At 42.5% G+C, this 17,636-nt stretch overlaps 1 protein-coding gene across 5 annotated transcripts in view; it reads left to right on the forward strand.

Moving 5' to 3' along the window:
- Window positions 1-2,302: 2,302 nt before the first annotated feature.
- The window catches only part of LOC122532564, a 35,822-nt gene continuing 20,488 nt past the window's right edge, over window positions 2,303-17,636 (forward strand). The window contains exons 1-2 of one of the 5 annotated variants that reach the window (XM_043661443.1): window positions 2,303-2,418; window positions 12,286-12,477. In XM_043661443.1, the coding sequence (XP_043517378.1) occupies window positions 12,339-12,477 (139 nt within the window). In that variant the 5' untranslated portion in view covers window positions 2,303-2,418; window positions 12,286-12,338. Of the gene's footprint in view, window positions 2,419-8,414; window positions 8,755-11,237; window positions 12,478-17,636 lie in introns of those variants that run through there. The other 4 variants (XM_043661418.1, XM_043661427.1, XM_043661435.1 and 1 more) reach the window with 4 other exon arrangements.

The following is a 17,636-nucleotide window of genomic DNA, read 5'->3' on the forward strand; positions in this document are numbered from 1 at the left end:
TGCAAGATATAGAACCTCACTCAAGCGATCTCCATCTCTACATGTATACAACGTTAAGGATGAATTGAACCGACTATGGACAACATCAAATCAAACGAAGATCCACAATAGTGAATGGTAAATAGTAAATAATAAATCGTCTTTTACTTTTAGCCAAGATCAACCAAAAAAGAAAGAGTTATATTGTCTCAATGAAAGAACATAATAAATAACCTACGAACATCTAATTAAGAAGACTGACTCTCTTTTCTAGACAGATGTGACAAATCTGTCACAGCCCAACATACTCTACTGACACAAACTCTGACTGACAGAAAAGATTCCATCTTTGTCTAGACTCCCGAAAATCATTCGAAGAGAACACTTCGATACCCGATGGACACAGATCCATACTATAAAATATGAGTAGCTAGTCGCTAATGACCTCGATGTCGACGCGACGTTAAACCTGTCGACGCACGAAAAAAGAAAAGAAACAAAAGACACAGAAACTAGAATTTTAGAATTTTACAATCTTAGTTTCACAGGAAGCAAAACGTTGCTACTGAGAATCACTAGCCCTAAGAACGAGCTCGAGAATCAATCAACTCCCGCTCCAAAAAAAAAAAAAAAAAAAAAACTACCCCAATTATCCAGCATCTCTGCCGAAGAATCGTACAAACACGTAACAACAAAAGATCACGGTAGCGTGTTATCGGTGTCGCTGTCGCTATCCGCGAAGGTCGTTGCACGTGAATTTGGCAGAGGATCGCGTGACCGCGTGTGACCGGAGGGTGGGTGGATGGATGGATGGGGAGGGAAGGCGGGGGAGGAACGAGATTACGCGATGCGCGCAAGTGCGGTAAGAGTTGGTTGCGTTCCAGTTTCTATACACAGGCCGGTTCGTCGGTACGTTTTGCTCGGAGCGAGACGGGTGAGTCATCGAGTTTGTTTCCTGTTGTTGGGTAGGTAGTTGGTCCGTCATAGCGCTAGCGTCCAAGAGGAGGATTGGGACGAAATTGTGCGACGAGGAGGAACGGGGGGAGGATTCGGAAAGTAGAAAGAAGGGTCAACCTCAGGTTCGGGCCCTGTTGTGTTTCTGGGCCTTGAAAAATCGCCAGGTTCGGACGGTTGCTAGGCACGAACCTGTTCTTTCGAAAAATCACGTGATTCATCTCGATTCTGACTAATCTGCCTGATATTTCGCTGAATCCCTTCGCTGATGCCTTTCGCCTTGATGAGTCAATGGTCGCAAAACACAAACAATGCGACCCGGTGCCGGTACCTCGGTACCTCGGTACTCGACACGCACCGTGTATTGACGGTGCTTAGATAGATTGCCACCTGTGTTTGATCCGCGATAGCGGGTGGAAACGATAAACCAATTGGTAGCAGGGTAAATGTACTCATCGCGGCCACTTACGCGTTACGTAAGAAGACCGATGATCAATTCTACATTGCCTCCTCTTCAATTTTAGAGCAACGCAATCTTAAAAATTAAAAACGTCCTAACAAACAAACACAAATCATGCTTCTTGGGACGAGTTGAAACCTGCTGGGTAGGGTTTGATCGATGTTTTCTTTCCACTATTATGTATTTTTGTCGACTCCTCAGGAAACGCGTATTTCGTCTCTTTTTCCGCGTAGTAGGACATTAGTCAGAATGAATATATCGGTCGAAAGTGAAACAGGTAAAGTAAAATGAACTTCGGCCCAACAAATGTCGTTAGTCATTGCCGAGAACCCGACGAAAAACCTCAGGCGTCAACAGGTACTGAGCGAGCATTCGATGAAGAGCAAACACTTTTGTAATCATTGTTGATGAAACAATGTGGTTCAAAGCTCGTGCGAACCAGGTAGAAATGCGCAGCGAACCGGAAAAAAAAAAAAATATAACGTACTCGCGTCGGAGTAGTACTAGTTGCCAGTTACACACAGTAGGGGAATTCCTCGATGATGGCATCACCACCCCCTGATTGTGATTTTTTCCCCTGGCCTGATAGCAAGCGGCGCGCGCCGCTGGTGATCGAGGGATTCTGTTTGGTTTCTTGGTGAAGATCGCTCGAGTCATCGGGCTGGTATCTGCCAATGGTGGTGGAGGCGGCCGCCAGGTTACACCAGGATTGGCCAAGCAAAATGTAGAGAGCCTCCGAGCAGCATGCTGAGCGTGCTCCGATTGGTGGAAAACAAGCGGGGCCACGTGTTCCGAACCCCTCCGTCACGGCCGATAAATCTTGTCGAGATTAAGCTGGCCACCGACTCGACCGACAATTTGAAAATTAGTCTTCGAGCGAACGCTTTCCTCGAACCATCGTGTACTCCTGAGATCGATCCTAGAGAGGTACCAACCTGTTGATAGCCAAGAGACAATTCGACATTGTTTTCTATTCTTGAAAATAATCCGACTGGCCGAATATCTGCTGAATATTCAACGCTTCGGTGAGTTGTTTGTTATGTTTTTAATTCAAAAAACTGCCGCTTCTCTCTTATCGATCGCACGCGATAGAAATTCACGTCGTCCCTTGTTCAACGTACGTGACACACGCGCGGTGAAATGCATCGGTGAAAATAATAACGTCTCTGTTCTATCGGGCCTCGTGCAGCGCTTCTAACACAGATTGCTTGAGAAATTGCAGAAAGGAAATGATGTTCCTTGTAATTAAACGGGTCTTGCATATTTCTTTGTCATTGTCTTCATCCCGAGGTATTCGCGTTCAAGGACGTGTAAAAAAAAAAAAACGCACTATTGCACGGTGATGCAAGTATGTACACGTGTAATACATTCGTAAGAGTGTTTCGTGTGCAGGAGATGATGGCCACGACTTTAAAGATAGCTTCAAGAAAATTTTGTCTGTGTTATCGATCGTCAGACCGAAAGGCAGGCTAGACTGAATGTCTAACACGTATGACAGAGTTTCGTAGACCAAGGTCGAGGCGAGGAAATTGTTATCTATCTGACGCGCGGCGTTGCTCTGGGGGAAGACGCACGATTATCGACGTCGTTGCAACATTACGCGATCCGTGCATGCAACGTTCGGTATACATACATATATGCTTTTATCTGAAGCAGATACCGTTTTATTAGCCTGCAAGGGCAGGTTCTGGCCTGCGAGGTTTATCGTTAAAGGCCGACATGTCTCACGATTAGCCCGGCTGATGATACTCTTTTTTGTTCTACCTAAACGAATCATATTCCTGTCTATCGAACCTTGATGATACCTCACGTACACTGGTTATCTACGATTTCCGCGCATCTACCTGCATATTACGCCCTCGCAGCTGGAAATGCACGTCCATGCACCTGCGAGCGCGCCTGGCTTACTCACAATGCGCGAGCATTCGTTTGCTCTCATCCGAGCCTCATTCGCCTTTTTTTTCTTGGCCGATTTTTGCTTAGACTCTCAGTTTCTTCAGCCCACACATTCTCTCTCTCTCTCTGCGTGGCAGATATTTGCGACGTGACTGTCGAGAATCTTTTTATCACGATTAAAGTTCGCGGAAGAAGGGAATTTGGAAGTTCCCAATGTTGGAAAACAACAACGTGCGACCTAGATTCACGTTGACACTGCGGTTTACAGCAGCGTAATTCAACGAATGCGATAATCGCATCGTGAAATAGAATTTTTAGAAGTGATTATGACGAATGTTGTAGGTCCGCTATAAAGTCAATTCCACTGATAACTCGTTCAGCGTAAATAACTGGCACGTTTGAACTAATTGATTCTATTGAAAATACCCTCCGAGTGGTACAAATATTTATTCTTTCTTCTATCTTTTATTCAACTCCATTACATGGAAAATACAAAATTTCTACTTTTTCTTTTCAAAAAAAAAGGAAAAGAAAAAAAAGTCAAATGCAACTATATTTGACTGCAACTTCTGATTCTCAACTCTTTATTAATATCAGTACAGAGTCGAATCGAGCTCGGCTATCTAAAAGTCTAAGCTTGTCTAATTGAGTCTAGCTCAATTAACACGCGAGCATTCTATTGACTCGCCACTGTAAACGAGTGTAAACGAGTCACGACGTATCACAACGTGTTTACAAGGATTTCGGTTGGTCCCGCGGCGCGCGCCGATAAAAAAAAAAAAAGAAAGAAGGAAAACTGATGAATCGATTCGCCGACAAACTAGATTTCGCGCGGCATGCTCGGTCATCAACAATTACGGCCGCGATAACGACAACGTGGTTCGATGTTTTGATGCTACTAGGCTGACACAACAGGCGGCAGACAAGCCGCGTTGCGGCCGTCTCGAGGCTCCGCAATCGGCTCGTTATCGCATCCGCAACACACCCTCGCGAATTCTTCGTTTCCGCTGTTCGATTTACGAATCTCGCGCAGAATAGTCGTCGTTGCACAGACGTGCGTCACGCATACCCCGGAAAAAGAAGATCTGCCACCGAGTATCGCCAACTCACTTACGTAATCGTCCGCGTCCAGTCAAATTTTACGTTTCGCTTGGAATATTCATCAAAAAACCGGTACAGAAAAAGAAAATATTTTGTATTCGCACGCGCAAATTTTAATAGTTTTAGTAGTAGAGTTTATTACGAAAGATATTTTTGAAAAGAAAATTCGATAAGTATTTGCTGTTTAGGATGTAGGAATAAGTTTTTTTTCATCTCGTATTGAATATTATTAAACGGAGCACTCAATCATATGAAAACTTGAAAAAGATAAGACTGTAAATAAGACAATAATTGAAGGAAATACGATAGGTAAATGCTTTTAAACTTAAATTTCGGATATTCCAGTTAATCCTAAACTTACAACAAACATTAGCTCGATAATGACCGAAAATGAATCTACATTGTGTACTTACAAAAACGTCGGAAGAGACGCGATAAGAAAATCGACAAATCCGATAAAAGTCTGATTTTACAGAAGGCCTGGCGTCGAAGGTCATTAGGAATTTGTGTAATTAGCCGAACGAGCGTACGTCCTAAAACCACAAGAAGACACTACGATGATAACAGAGAAACCACTAACCAGCCGACCACAAATAATATTTCATTCCTTTCCAAACATACTAATAGCCTCAGATGGGTCTCATTGGACAAAGGACAGCCAACGACAATATTGTAATAATGTTATCAGGATGAAAATCGATGGTCTCGGAACCTTAAAAATCCAAGGGAAATAATTCCCTGCGACATTGAAGCGTTCACTTATCGAGAAATCCCATCGCGTTACGTGCACGTGTCTCTGTTCCTCTGTGCTTTCGTGACTGACGCCTTCGTGCACTTCTCGGAACGCGGAGTTTCTTTCACTTCGACTGGCTCGGTACACCGTTTACCGAATGGACGCTTTCGGAATTACAAAATTACCGATATTAGTCGTGCCCTCGCACCTGCACGCCCTACAAATCGGTCTTTCTGCGCTCCGTTTCGACTCGAGATACATATTTCGTACGTTTCGCTTCGTCGTTTCATCGGCACTTGTCGCCGATAAGAGCGAGAGTATCTGTGCCACGGTTTGCAAACACGTCGTTTGTCAAAGATGAAGAAAAAAAAAAAAACGAAAAAAAAAAGAGTGGGGACGCATAATTGGATTTCGACACGATCGGTTATTACGTCTTCGTCGTATCATACAACTATCAGTCCTTCGAATCTTTTGTAACTTCTTAACTGCGGTGATTATGGATGTAAGTGGGATTTTTCTTGGTATTTGTTCATCGTGTTTCGACACCGGAAAGCAGAATCGTCTTTTTTATTGCTGTTTGGTTAAGATTTTTTCACGCGAATCGATCGTATTTTCTGCTTTATTTGCTCGAGATACTTTGCGAACAAGCGAGAAGTGTTGCAATTTGGAAACGCGATGACGTCCACGATGGTACGAAGTCATTAGGATAAGTCCAGATCCCAGAAGTGGGATTCACTTCGCGTGTTACAAATAATGCACGGTCACGATTTTCCGGTTATTGTTATTCGCGTCGTTTGATACTTTTTTCTTTTTTTTTTTTTTTTTTTTTTTCCCCCCTTGGTTACTTACTTTTTTTTTTTTTTTTTTTTTTTTTTGTTTCCACGCTTGGTTACTGACTTTTTTTTTATTGTGACGCGTCGCCGTAATGTCATTACACCGTTTTAATAATTCCTCCTCAACCGGACGAGTTGCACATTTGCACAGACCGGGCAATAAAACTAGTCCGATGAACCGGCGGGATGGGGTGAACGCACCCGATTGCCCGATAAAAAAAATGATAAGAAATGCAATTCGTAACATCGACGTGATAAGTTGAGTCACCTTTTGAATGTGATTCTCAATTCACTCATTTCTACCCTATTTTATTGCCTCGATTTTTTACGTATGAAACTAAGTTCCTAGACAGTAGACAGACAATGTAGACAGGAACAGCGTGTAAAATAAATTTAATTTTAAACTGAACGTTTAAATTCTAGTTCATATTTTGCAAAGTTTTTCGTAAAGATCCATTATCAATTAATCCGGTATGATTCTGAGGAAATTTCTCATAAATCTTGCAAAACAGTTACGATACGCTCTTAGTAGAAAATCAGTAGGAAATCTCAAAAACATTCAATGATGCTTCGCGGCAAATTTAAAATTACAGTAACATGAAATATAACGATAATTAAGAAGGAAATTTAGCATATTTAACGATTCGTTTAATATACGATCACAGTAACTCTCGTCCATGATTTTTCCTGACCCTATGCGCCTTCAACGACCTCGCTAAGAACTTTCATTCGTATCCTTGTATTATAGCCAATTACTCGTCCGACTGTTTTTGCCTAGTGCCTGATGTATGAACGTCATTTAACAACATTGCTCTTACTATTAACCTCGTAAACGACAGCGCTATGTATATAACGCTAGGACTGTACTCGTCCACAGGTATTGTCATGAAAACACCATGTGGACCATGACGTAGAGCGTTATCGTTGAGTTACCATAATCACGCTGAGTACGCACGCGAGTTTTTTTTTTATCTTCGTTATTTTTTCTTCGTTACGTATGGACTGATTGCAACATTCACGTGTGTAATCTTTAGAAATGATTTGCTCGTGAAAGTATCGTTGAAGTGTTACTCAATTTTTTGAGCACAAATTCCTGAATTGTAAACTCACGTTTTCTCATTTTTTTCTTCTTTTTTTTTTTGCATGTATTAAAGGCGAATAGTGTCTCACAATAAATGCGTGTCAAATGCAAGATTGAAGATTAATATCTGAAAAATTGAGCTCAACTATTTTGCGTTGTTGTAATATTTTCATCAGATATCCAATATCTATAGAGAAAACGAAGGAATTTTCTGTTACTTTCAAATTATTCAGACCAACAGTGGTCGTACAAGTTTGACGTTGTTTGAGGAAGTTGAAAATTGAATCTTAAATTCAGCTGATCGAAATAATCACATCTTGCTATTACATATTCGACAAAGATCCAAAGTTCACGAAGATAACAAGTGGTCCAATAAATGAACTGTCTGCTTTCGAGTTATACCAACCCTCCTCTTGAAATCCACGATCGAAGGAACAGAATGGAAAGGACCCCCGACTGATCTCTTAACACCCTTATTCCGATCGAAGATTTCTCCTTGAAAATCAGTAGGTACCGGTGGCATTCCCCTAAATCCCATCGAATTATCCTTGCTTCACGGCACGTTGCCAGAAGAACGATCACCGAGAAATCCGCGACGAGCGTGATCCGCCGACAAAAGGGGATCATCGTGCCCGCTGGAAACAACGTGCTGCAGGTTCCTGGACCGGTGACCAGCGTGTCCGCCCACGCGAGGACGCCGCTCGTTCTAAAAATATACAATCCGGTCGGCGCATACTGTGCTACCGGTTTTAAATCTCGCCCGCCACCGGCCAGGAACCGATTCAATGCTTTCCGTGAAAATAAAACGAGAGACCCCGGGCCACCGAGAGACAGAGAGGTACTTCCGAGCCGCTAAACTCGTGAATCGTTAACGCTGATCACTATGAGGGTTGTTAAGGGATCGCTGGGACGGTTGTGCCAAATATCGATTCAATAACGGTCCACTGCTAATTTCCTTAAAATCGCGTTCCGCATTCTGCGTTATATATTTTTGATACGTGGAAATGTTTTACGACAGACAACGAAGTAATTTAATTGGCTGTGAAAATAATTTAAAAAGGAACAGAGCAGAAATGATTTAGAAAGTGTTTCTTTTTTTTTTTTTTTTTTTTTTTAGAAACGGGAAAAATGTTTTGCGTGAAATGTTGTTGAGAAAAGATTGATGTGTGAAATAATATGTTACGAAATAAGTGATCAAATAACATTGCGCAATAGAAAAGATAGCAATATGAGAAATATTCGAGATTTGTATGAGTCGACTGACGTATGTTCTTTAATTAAAAAAAAAAAATGCCAGTTCATTGATCATAACATATTAGGCATATCTCATACGCATTAATTGTATTACTTTAAGTAACTGAGATCAGAGCACCTCTTACCTCTGCTACTACTCCACTAATCTTCTGTATTTTCTCTTAATATTGCTCGCTTGCACTGTTTCACTGATCGATAAATTTTTATTTCGCTCGATAAGATAAGTTTGCGCTTCCTTATAAGCGTGAGTAGAAGAGGGGATTGTGTTAGTAGCCATCAAAGTCACTCAGAGTATAAATTCGATGAAACTCAGCAAAGTTAACCTAATTTTATAATCTACTTCTCAACCATATTAAAGAATCATTTTTGCACAAAATTCAAACTTGGAGTCCCCTCCCCCGAACAATAGTCGATTGATATTCAGAAGAAATTTACAAAGAAAAGGAAAGTGAAACAGAGATTGGTCAGTATATCACTATTGCTTCACGTATCCATCATTATCTCGACTTATTTCAACGATGTTCGTTACCGTTTTATCGGGAAATCAAGTGTTTCATTGGTCATCGTTTCCATTATCGTTCGGACGCAGAAAGATTAAAGAAATCGTGGCAATCACGTTTGCGACGGTAACTCGGTAGCCGCGTTCCGGCATTACCAGTTAATTAAGATCCCAATAAAATCTAATTTACGCGCCCGTCATAAATCACCGAACGGACAGACAGAATGGAATGGAAGGGTCCGCGACGTGGAAAAGTAGTTCGTGCTCGCGTTATAGATCGACGTTTTGCCGATCCAGTCAATTAATATCTTTCTACGTCCATGCAGGCGAATTTGATTAACAGCGCGGTGCATGCATCTGCCTAGGCTGTTGCCTCGCGTGAAATTGTTGCCTACCGACTACGACCGGGATTAAGGATCGATCTGTCGATATTGATGTGGCATTCTCCATCGTGTCTCTTCTCGTCGACTCCAGTTTCTATCGTCCGCAGCAGTAATGTCATCTCTCTGTAACGTCATCCCCGATATACGAAGGACTTACCTGGCCTTTAAGTCTCTCTCTCGCTCTCTCTCACACACACACACACTGTCGTCCGTGTTCTCTCTCTCTCTCTCTCTCTCTCTCTCTCTCTCTCCTGATCTCTCTCATGCGATATCCAATGACAATGTCTCTCGGCGCCGTTCCCGCCATTAATCTATTCTCCTCTTGTGCCTTGTCGTCAACCTGCCCCGGTGAATGCAGATAGTCCTCGATCGTTCGTCGATTCGAGTGACTCGGTTGCTCGATCGTGCTGGAATCGGTGCATCGTACTTAGGATAATGCGTATACGTATATTTTGCCTGTTGGCCGGTTTCGTTGAGGCTCTTTGTCTCGCGAGTCAACGGATTTGCAAGTCGAATCGCGAAAAATGATTATTCCGTGCCGACAAGCTATTGTGCGACTACTATGCGTAATTCTGGAAACTTGTACTGGATAAAGAGAATCTCGATTGAGCGCGTTGATCGATGATTTACGATAGTATTTTCTCTGATACTAGAGAATCTGATGATACGTTTCTCTGATTTGAAAGACAAAATTCTTGATTTCTGTTTCAGTTCTTTCAAGCTGCTCTTAAATTAAGAAATGTAATCTGTAGTTATTATCTTATGTCAGCATTGCATATCTCAATATGACACAGATACAATGTGATAATATATGGTTGATCGTATAAAATATTCCGTTATGTGGGTTCTCGTTTCTACTCTTTTTCCCGTCTTTTGGTCTTTTTTTTTTTCTTTTTTAATCCCATTGTCCCCGCGTAGAGTAATATGCCGATACTTATTTATGTGGTTTCATTGTACGGCTAGTGCGCTGGACGCATCGTATGCATTGTGAATCAGCGCTCACAGTAGGAGCACATTGTATTCTTGTTTCTTCTCCTGTTTACCCATTCATTGGCCGCATAAAAAATTGTCACTTAGCCAAGTATCGCGATCCTATGAATATCTCTCGCATATCCGCAAATTATCGCGAAATGAGAAACACCGTCGCGAGTCGATCGATAATTCACTGTCGATCTATTTACTCTCGTTTTTATCTCGTGTTTTCTTTTCGCTAGAAAAATTGAGCAATTGCGAAAGAACGGAAGCAGAAACATATCTAATAAGGTAAATGACACAATCGTGTCATCCGAGCTACTCTATCGCGATAACGCAAGCCGTTCTCGGTAATTTTTCAAAGTCTATAATACCACTTTCTGAAAACGTAGTATTGGTGAAACTCCTTCAACTACCCCCGTGAAGTTGCTCGTAGAAACTACGCAGTTACGCTCGGGTGTCGCTTCGCCGTGTCGTACGCGCCTCTACGAACCGCTCCGAAGTGCATACAAGCGTGCCGCTCGTTTGTGTGGGTTCCCTCTCACTCTCTCTCCTGTCGAGATCTCATTGCTACATGCTACACGCTTTGCTTACTTCGAAGTGTTTCGCGTCGGATGCTCGAAAGTAAAACCTCTTTATCCTTGAGAGAGTTATCCTTTTTTTTTTTTTTTGCGAGATACGGCCAATATACAAGACCGTAGTAAACAAAATAAAAACGACACCGCAGAGAGAGAGAGAGAGAGGTTACAAACCTGGTGAAATAGCGCGCGCAAAATTTTTCCTGCTGCGCAGAGCATTATCTTCCCCCGGAGTCAACGAATTGATGGTTCATCAGCACGCGTAAGACGGGACATCGTGTGCCACGCTCGGTTTCGAAAGTTTTGATTTTCCTTCCATCTTTCTACCCTACTTGACCCTAACCGGTAAATTTACAACGCGATCACACATTCGTAACGTTCACACACATTCAACCCCACTAGCGACTGTTCTTTTCTCCCTTTCCTCGCGCCGCGTCGCTCGAGTTCGGATGCGCGCGCATCGTTCCCCCCACTACCGGGGCAACCGGCTGCGCGAGGCGAGTGAAGTGGGAGAAGTCGGCTGCCGCCGCGAGGCAGAACGTGCGGACCTAGCAGATGAAACGGAAGGGTACCGTCACTATTACACCAGATCTCGAGGAGTGAAGACAGTCTTTCTTGTCTAAGCTCAGTCGAGGTATGTTTTACTCTCGCGTTGTTTTACTTTCGTCTTTTCCTGATGTGTGATAACCTTACCAAAGAGGGTAATCGCGAGACGTAACGTGTTACAACATCGACCGTGTGCGTATATGAGAATTCGAAGGAACGGAGAAACGCAACGACGAAGGGGGAGTAGTCAGTTTCCCTGATCTATTCCCTCTCGCGCGAGTATTTCGTTGGTGCTCGGTGTTAAGAGGAAAGCGAACTGACATTTTTGCCGATAGGACTCACTCAGTGCATTGTATGTCGTACGATTAATCAGAGAGGACATTGAACCTTTGTGCCATCGTTTCTGAACTGTCATAGGCGCCTCTCGGTGGAGATCGCGCCATCGTATTATCTCTCGCACTTCGATAATCGAACAAATTTCGATCGTCCCACTCATGGAAAGTGATCCATTCGAGGATCCACCTTACAGACGTTTCAGACGACGTGATTAAGAAGCAATACGCGTCGAACAGAGAAAAAGTTCTGAGAGACTGATCGCGTGGACGGTCGATCGTGCGCATATTCGTTTGGCCGATCGTTACAGATCCGCGCGTTACCGATTCTCGTCGACTGGTTGACGCGTTCCACGCTAGGCCACGTGCGTTTTCTCCATGGACAATCCGGTGATGACGATAGAGTCTTCGTAACCGCGCTGACGAACATTGAGCGTGCGCCGTCGAGACCCGAAGTCACGTGTGTCGCCACGAAATTACGTTCTGTGTCGAACTTGGCGGAAAATTCGTGTGCTCGCGATCCTCCTTGACTCTTGAATCGCCGATATCGTTCGATTTCACGGCGGCGATTCTGTGCGTGCGATCGTAAGAGAGAAGCGGCAAACGTAAAAATCGTATAAAGAAAAAAAGCGCAAAATATCAAAAGTGCTAGTGCTTGATCCACGAACATTGATTCGATTACAGTGTCGAGACGAACAGAGAGCAGCATCTAACAGTGCATCAGCCACGATCAAGAAATGGCGATTCCATTTGTAATGCCGTCCGACGACGAAGCAGGAGACCAGGGACAGCGGTTAGAACAACTGATGCTTGATCTATACGCCGCTTTGCAACAGGTCCTCCGAAGCCGGGCCGCTCAGCATGCATCACGCAATCGTGAGTCGAACGATTTTTTAAATCTCGTTGGCATCTATCTCGAGATTTTCCTACTTCTCCTTCTGCAGCAGACAATGTATCACAATAACTGATCTGTATAATCTGTCGCGTCAATTTGAATTCATATCGCAGTAGAAATGGACGAGCAATCGACCATCTACGTGGTCATGCGACTCGTCACGTGGCATGGCCACATTGTTCTTAATTTTTCTATTTCGCCCCGGCGCTATGGCTAGGATGTATCCGTGAGCTAGAAAACAATTTTACCACGACGGCTTTTCAGGAAGACGCGGCAATTAGTTACGATTTTATGAGAACTATATTGTCCGCGAGACATTTTCCGATTATCTACAGAGGCTGGAAAATCTAGTCGAAACAAATATGTTATAAAATATAGTTGCACAGAGAAAATTAAACAAAAAAAAAAAGAAAAAAGAAAAAAAAGAAAACATGTTTTCAATAATTCTCGATTATTACTATTATATGAATAATTTGTGATGTATCTGTTGCTATAACGCGTGTGGTTTATAAATTTAGTCAGTATTATGTTTTGAAGTAATGTAAATTTTTAATATTGTTTACTTAAACCCTACTCTACGCTATGTATACTAACCGATACTTCTTCTTACTTTTTTGTAATCATTTGTTTGTCTGTCTCGTTTATTTATTTTTATTTATTGGGACTCCGTATTACATTATGTACACACTTTGTAAACGCTAATCAAAATTTGTTCTCAATAAAATATGTATACGTTTGAGATTCATAATACGTGCGACGCAATTAATTTCCTCTTCTCACACGCGAGAGCTGCGGGTATACACACTCGAGAGTAGGACAGCACGCTGCATATCGACTAGAAATGCAACACGTGGTTGTCGCCCAGTACAACGCGGATCACTTTCGAGTGGAACAACGCGACTCTATACCCCAATTTCCCTTTCAAAATGAAAAAAATACCTTTTAGAATTACGTTTTTCGTTGAGTTTTTCCCACAAAGATGTCCACATAGATCATTAAAAATTTCATACTTCACGTTCGTTTAATAAATAAAATCCAGAACACTTTTCTTTCAAATTTCATACTCAAGTTTGATGAACTTTTCTGTTGATGTGTGTGTTTAGTAATCACCGATTGAAGCAAGATATTAAAACGTGACTTGCCTCAGAAAATCACAAAAGTATCATTTGTTCCTTTATTTCATTGAGTTCCGTTTTCTCACTGACATTAGTAAGATATTACAGAATTGGAATGTTATCCATGATAATGATATTACAGAGTAAAGATTGAATGCACTTTCTACGTTCTAATTAGTTTTTACTAAAAATGTGTAAATTTGAGCCTCCAAAGCTATATAATTTTCTTTATTGATAAGAAATAACTTTCTTGCAGTTTTCTTTCTTTCTTAATGTCGACTTTGTAACGGTTAGTCAATATTGAACGCGCAATAAATTTGCAAAAATTAAGACGTAGAATTTCGGGAAGTTCACCTTGTATTCGTTTGGAAGGACTCGTGCGACGTATGCGAGCGATCGTCATCTCGTTTAGGTCGTTGACTCGCATCGGCTGTTGCACGATTTGTCGAAATTTCTGATACATTTGACAGCGGTCGTTGTCCCGTGAGTCAGCGTCGAAAAATCTTGGTCCATCGCGATGGTTGCGAGATATGCTAGTATTTTTAGTGATTTCGCGAACACTGGAAACGAAACGTAGATCGTGAAACGCGTGTCTTTGCACGATTTACATTCGTCTGTATTTTTTTTTTTTTTTCTTTTTTTGCGCGATTAATTCAATTTCAGTTCAGTGTCTTCTCAAGACAGATCTCTGACATTCTGACGCTTTTTCTGAGAACTTGTTCGCTGTAAAAAATTTGTTGTCGCTTTGAGTAACATTCAGTAATGTTTTGCTTCAAACTAATACAAATCGCTTTGACTAATATTTAGTAATGTTTTAGTCCAAACTAATACAACTAATGTATGACGCCATTCAGTGAAACGATTTCAGATTGATGACTTTTATAAATCATTGTTTCGTGATTTTTTCGTTGCGTACATCACGATTAGCTCTCTCCGAAAGTTCTCAGTAACTTCCAAGATAAATTTCTGTAGCAAAACTTTTTATCGGTGAGACTGAAACGAAATAAATATTCTCAATTTATATTGATCGTGACGTAAATCGGGCACAAAGAAACTTTGAAACTCCAATATCGACTAGAAATCATAATTCTCACCGCCTGAAATTAGTTACTTTATACATCAGTTTCTCAGTTCCCCTTTCGCGATGCAATCCCTCATTGCAACAAATAATCGCGGAAATTCTGCAAATGAGAAAACGGGAGATAAGCAGAGAAAGAAAAAAATGAGAGAGAGAGGGAGAGAGAGAGAGAGAGAGAGAGAGAGAGAGGAACGAGCTAGAGGCGTAAATTGCGGTAACTTATATTCGGCGCATAATGAAACGCGGCTTTACGAGGGTGCAGCGAGCGAAAGGGGGCGAGTATAACAGATGTAGCGTGGGTGTGGAGGCGAGAGTATGGCAGACGATGTCCGGCCATGACCCTGCACTGCTGCTCGAGCCTTCTTTACGGCGAAAGAGACGGCGCGGTCGCTCGGATCGACAGGAGAGTAGGAGGAAGAAGAGACAGAGAGGAGAGAAGCGAGGAGAAAAGACCGATGGTCAGGCACACACCGGAGTAAAACGCGCCATAAAACGCGATGCAACGGCTCGTTCCCCGAATCTCGGATGTCGATCGTCCACCAGAGATTGCAGTATCGAAACCGTGAACCGTGGCTGCGACGATTGCTCCACGAGTGCCTCGATATCGTATCTTATATGCTTTCAAATAGTACGTATGTATGTATATATATATATATATGGATGGTCAATATTCTGAAGAGGTTCCGGTCTCATCGTGCAATGATTTTCACCATAAATTTTAAGGTCGTTGTTCTGGCAGTCTGGTGGACGTTTATTGAGCATTTAATTTTCTAATCGTAGACTAGATAATTTTTGATAGATTATTCGTGAAATTTATTAAACGTCGAAAGTTGTTCAATTTTGGATATTATAGTATGTTGCCATTTCAGTTTCAATTATTCATTAAGGGTAGTTTTACATAGAGACAAGAGAGTAACGTTAAACTGCCAATTAGTTCAACAGACAGGCTTCAGCTTTGAATTATTCGCGTAACAGTCGTAATTTCATATTACTGCCGCTTGTAAAACGTTTCTGATCGAAGGTCAGTGCTCTCTGCCCGCTCGAAATTCGCGCGATTAACCGCGAGGAAACGTCGTCGGATAGCAAGCATTCTGAATCTATTTTGCCGCAGTTTCACGGCAATACGTCGCTAACAAGCCTTTGATCTCGCCGACCAGCGCATGGAAGTGTCCCGAAAGAAACCGCAAATTGCATCCGGTCGTCGCAAGTGTGTTTACTGTTGCTTCGGAGTGGCGGAACATTCCTTGAAAATGTAACACATTTTTAAAACAATGTATCTTTTCAATAACCATAATAATGATAAAAATCCTCTCCATCTTCCATCGATCTCTCGAAAATGATACATACTCCAAATTCAATCTTCTCAGACTATATAAAACGACCATGAAAACACGAACATGGAAATTGGCAAGAATCCTGGTGAGACAGTCACATCACCGGTCCATCATTTTTTTAAATAAAAGGTAAATGGCACGTATGTTTTCACACTTCTCTCCAGTTCATTTGAAGAATTTCTTTCGTCTCGGACTCTCGAACGTACTCCTCCAAATTTGTAACACTCTCGGATTCGACAGAGAGCACTGTGCTCGTGAAACCGCGGGGGAAAGCAGATGGAAATTGGCAGGGAGGGAGCCTTGTTAGAAAGTTGAATTACGCGCTTACGGTTCATTATTTTCCAAACGAAAATAGGTGGCGCGTACGGTGTACGCGCGGGGGTCAATAACCATAGTTTGCCAGCGCGGTTTCGAGAGAAGATGCAGAATCTGGCGGGCCCGCTAGCGCGCCACGTTGTATCGAGTCGCGGGGTTGGTTATTTATAGAAACAGCTGTGGCCAGCCCCGTTCCGAGTCTTCTCCCGTGACATTTGCAGAAAACTTCCACCTCGTCATCGGTGCTCGCGTAAACGCGACCACGGTAATAACGATTACGCCGCGTTACCCGGCCACGCTCGCTTCTTTTCGCCGGTTGGTTTTCTCTCCGTCTTGTTGTCCCAAGAGGGCATAGCGGCCCTCTTTTCAGGCCCCGATAGTTTCGCTGCGAACCGCGACGCTACGTTCCCATCGCGCGAACCGATAAGAAGAGAATCGAACTGTTCCCGCGATCGCGCTCTAATCGTTGGCGTTTAATTTCTCGGTACGAGAAAGATCGTGTTTCGTTCGTAAAACGATAGCCTTCGACACTGAACTTCGTATTATGTTACACTGTAAAGTAAAGTCTTGTGACTCGTGTCGATGAATTTCGGAGTAAACCTCGCCTGTCCTCTCGGTAGGACAGTGGCCGCCACCCTTTCCTTTCTTGCTTACGACTAGCTTAATTAACTTTTTTCTTTAATTCTCTACATTAAAAAATTCGTAACTCGTAAATCCTTAGCTCGGCTTGACTTTATTTCAGCTGTAAAGAACGATCTAAAGTTCGATGAAAAATCGAAGCGTGTCAAGTTACGAATTTCCTTTATCATTCGGATGATTCTTCGTTTCGAACAAATGAAGTCTACGAAATATCACTCGACAGAATTCTGGAATTCAAATCTGATCGTAATCCCAACGCGATCGTTCCACTCTGAATTCGCTTCATCACGGTTTTCCCAACGGAAGTCCCGAAGACGATCGATCCGGAACACGAAGAACGAGAGCACCGACCGTAGTCTATAGACCTGATGAAATATTGAAAGGAATTCGTCATTGCCGATTGTCCGGTCCTCGATGGCCGTCTCCTTCCATTCATCTATCGAGCCAAGCGTTATTGGCGGAGCCCTTAAAATATTCATCGTACCAGAACCTTCCTTTCTCTCTCTCTCTCTCTCTCTCTTTCTCTCTCTTTCTTTTTCTTTCCTTTCTCATGACCGTTTCGTTGATGGTTCGTTATCGTCACCGGTGAGTCGCGTTTTATCTTCACGACAGCGGGACAATGCCGTGTCTTCCTTATCTATCCTCACCTCTGGCCTTTT

The sequence above is a fragment of the Frieseomelitta varia genome, unplaced genomic scaffold (assembly GCF_011392965.1).
Source record: "Frieseomelitta varia isolate USP_RPSP 00005682 unplaced genomic scaffold, Fvar_1.2 scaffold_140, whole genome shotgun sequence".
Classification (NCBI taxonomy): domain Eukaryota; kingdom Metazoa; phylum Arthropoda; class Insecta; order Hymenoptera; family Apidae; genus Frieseomelitta; species Frieseomelitta varia.